Source organism: Trichechus manatus, unplaced genomic scaffold (genome assembly GCF_000243295.1).
Source record: "Trichechus manatus latirostris isolate Lorelei unplaced genomic scaffold, TriManLat1.0 scaffold00177, whole genome shotgun sequence".
In the NCBI taxonomy this organism is placed as follows: Eukaryota; Metazoa; Chordata; class Mammalia; order Sirenia; family Trichechidae; genus Trichechus; species Trichechus manatus.
The window spans coordinates 1,813,199-1,815,454 of record NW_004444113.1 but is presented as its reverse complement, the minus strand read 5'-3'; the positions used below and the strand labels follow the sequence as shown (position 1 = coordinate 1,815,454).

Below are 2,256 nucleotides of genomic sequence, written 5' to 3'. Positions count from 1 at the left end.
TAAATAAAGATCATAACCTAGGGGGCCCTATGGGACAGTTCTGCTGTGTCGTATAAATAAAGATGATAACCTAGGGGGCCCTATGGGACAGTTCCGCTCTGTCGTGTAGAGTCACTATGAGTTGGAACAACAACGACGTAGATCTATATGGAGTCCCTGTGTGGTGCGAACGGTTCACATGCTCAGCTGCTAACCGAAAGGATGGAAGTTCAGGTGTGCCCAGAGACACCTCAGAAGAAATACCTGGCAATTGACTTCTAAAAGTTGGCCACTGAAAACACTACAGAGCATAGTTCTACTCTGACACTCATGAGTAGCCAAGAGTCAGGATTGACTCGAGGGCAACTGGTACTGGTTTATAGATCTATATGCTTGTTATTGAAATGAATTATTTGGACTTTACTGTGTATCTATACATTATCAGTATGACATAATGAAGCAAGGAGAGACAAAGCAAGTTTTTTAAGTTGAACTTGATAATCATTTCGCCTCCAAAGTGGAAAGATTTGTCTCTGGCAGTTACATTAAATTATTAAGTCACTATTCCATGCCAATCAGCATCTCCAAAGATGCCTTCCATTTCTTAAACGTCTCTTATTTTCCATTCTCTTCTTGGAGAACTTGCTTCATTAAGTAAATTCAAGATAAGCTGAGGGAGAGAGAGAGACGAGACTGCTCTTTTCTTTTTCCTTCTCTCTACCAGCCAGCTGACTGCAAGTGACTTAAACAGTGCTTTGTGCCATCTTGATAGGGACACCCAGTAAACCAGCTTTCAGCACCTGGGGCCTAGGTTCGCAGAGTCAACCTAGAGCTCTCATTATTTCTTCATGGTCTCAAAGGGCAATTTAAGGGTAGAATTGCTTGTCATCCATGCTGAAAATGTGTGTCATTTCTTTACCCTGTATGTACCAATTTAGAAAATGAGCAAAACGGGAAATTTTATACACACACGCATTATGGGTATGAAGTACTATACCTCTCTGGAGCCTTGGTGGTGTAGTGGTTAAGCGTTCGTCTGCTAACCAAAAGGTTGGCAGTTCAAATACACCAGCTGCTCCTTAGAAACCTTACGGGACAGTTCTACTCTCTCCTGTAGGGTCGCCATGAGTTGGAATCGACTCGATGGCAGTGGATTCGGTTTTGGGTTTTGGTATACCTCTCTGCCAACACCCACTGGAGCCTGATCTTCTTACCTAAGAAATATAATTTTTTAGGTTCTCCTGTGGACTCTCAGCCAGCAACACAGTTACAGCAAAAAGATTCTTCTCAGACCTTAGAGCCCAAACGGCCTCCTCCTCCCCGCCCAGTTGCTCCTCCCACGCGTCCAGCTCCCCCACAGAGACCACCTCCACCGTCAGGTAACAGACCATTTTACATCCATTTCTGCTAGACTTAAAGTTCTCCTCCACCCCACTTACAAATGTTCTGCGTGTTTCCACATATCCAGCTACTAGATTTGATGCCTTTGTATCGTTGTTGCTACTTCTTCAGCTTTATAGAACGTGTCGGCTCTCGGCCTGACAGAACAGGTAAAAGAGTGCTGTCTGTCAACCGGATTTCTCTAACGTGTTTCCACAGCTGCTTTCTTACAAGTGCACATGAGGTGCTTGGCTTTGTTTTTGCCAAGTTGATGTAGTTGGACGTGTGAATTATTCCCCAAAATCCTCACTTCTGGGTTTTATAAGCACAAAATCACTAGTTTACTAATTTCTATAAAATTTGTAATTAGAATGAAGAACGTAAATATACTTATTTAATATGAAGTAAAATTTTATATATTCATGTAAATGTTTTTAAACAAGTATAACGTTATGACTTAAATTATTAGAAGTATATACATCAAAAAATATATATTTTATAATATCTGGATACTACTTTGTACTTCCTACATAACATTTGAAATAATGTATGCTGCAGTCAATCTTTGACATCTCAATTCTTCGTTTAATGTCATTTCCTTTCTGCTGCGTGTTTTCTTGTGAACTCTTAAGGGGCTAGAAGTCCTGCACCTGCTAGAAAAGAATTTGGAGGTAACCATTTACATTTGTTATAACGTATAGATGGCAGTTCGTTCATGTTTTGGAGTGTGGTCCCTATAGCTGCAGTGTACTTTAGGCCTGTTTGCTGGAAATCAGCATGAATGACATTTATGCTCCAGGTGAAAAATAGCTCCTGTCAGGTAAAAGATTAGGGCTTCGTTTCAGTAGTGAATAGGACTAGTCTGTGAGGGCTTGTGTTTTGCAGGTAAACATAGTT

The 2,256-nt window shown here is 41.0% G+C and overlaps 1 protein-coding gene across 1 annotated transcript in view; it reads left to right on the top strand.

Moving 5' to 3' along the window:
• The window catches only part of SYNJ1 (synaptojanin 1), a 79,968-nt gene that overhangs the window by 72,127 nt on the left and 5,585 nt on the right, over positions 1 to 2,256 (top strand). The window contains exon 22 of the mRNA XM_023741303.1: positions 1,215 to 1,358. Coding sequence (XP_023597071.1) covers positions 1,215 to 1,358 — 144 coding nt within the window. The remainder of the gene's footprint in view (positions 1 to 1,214; positions 1,359 to 2,256) is intronic.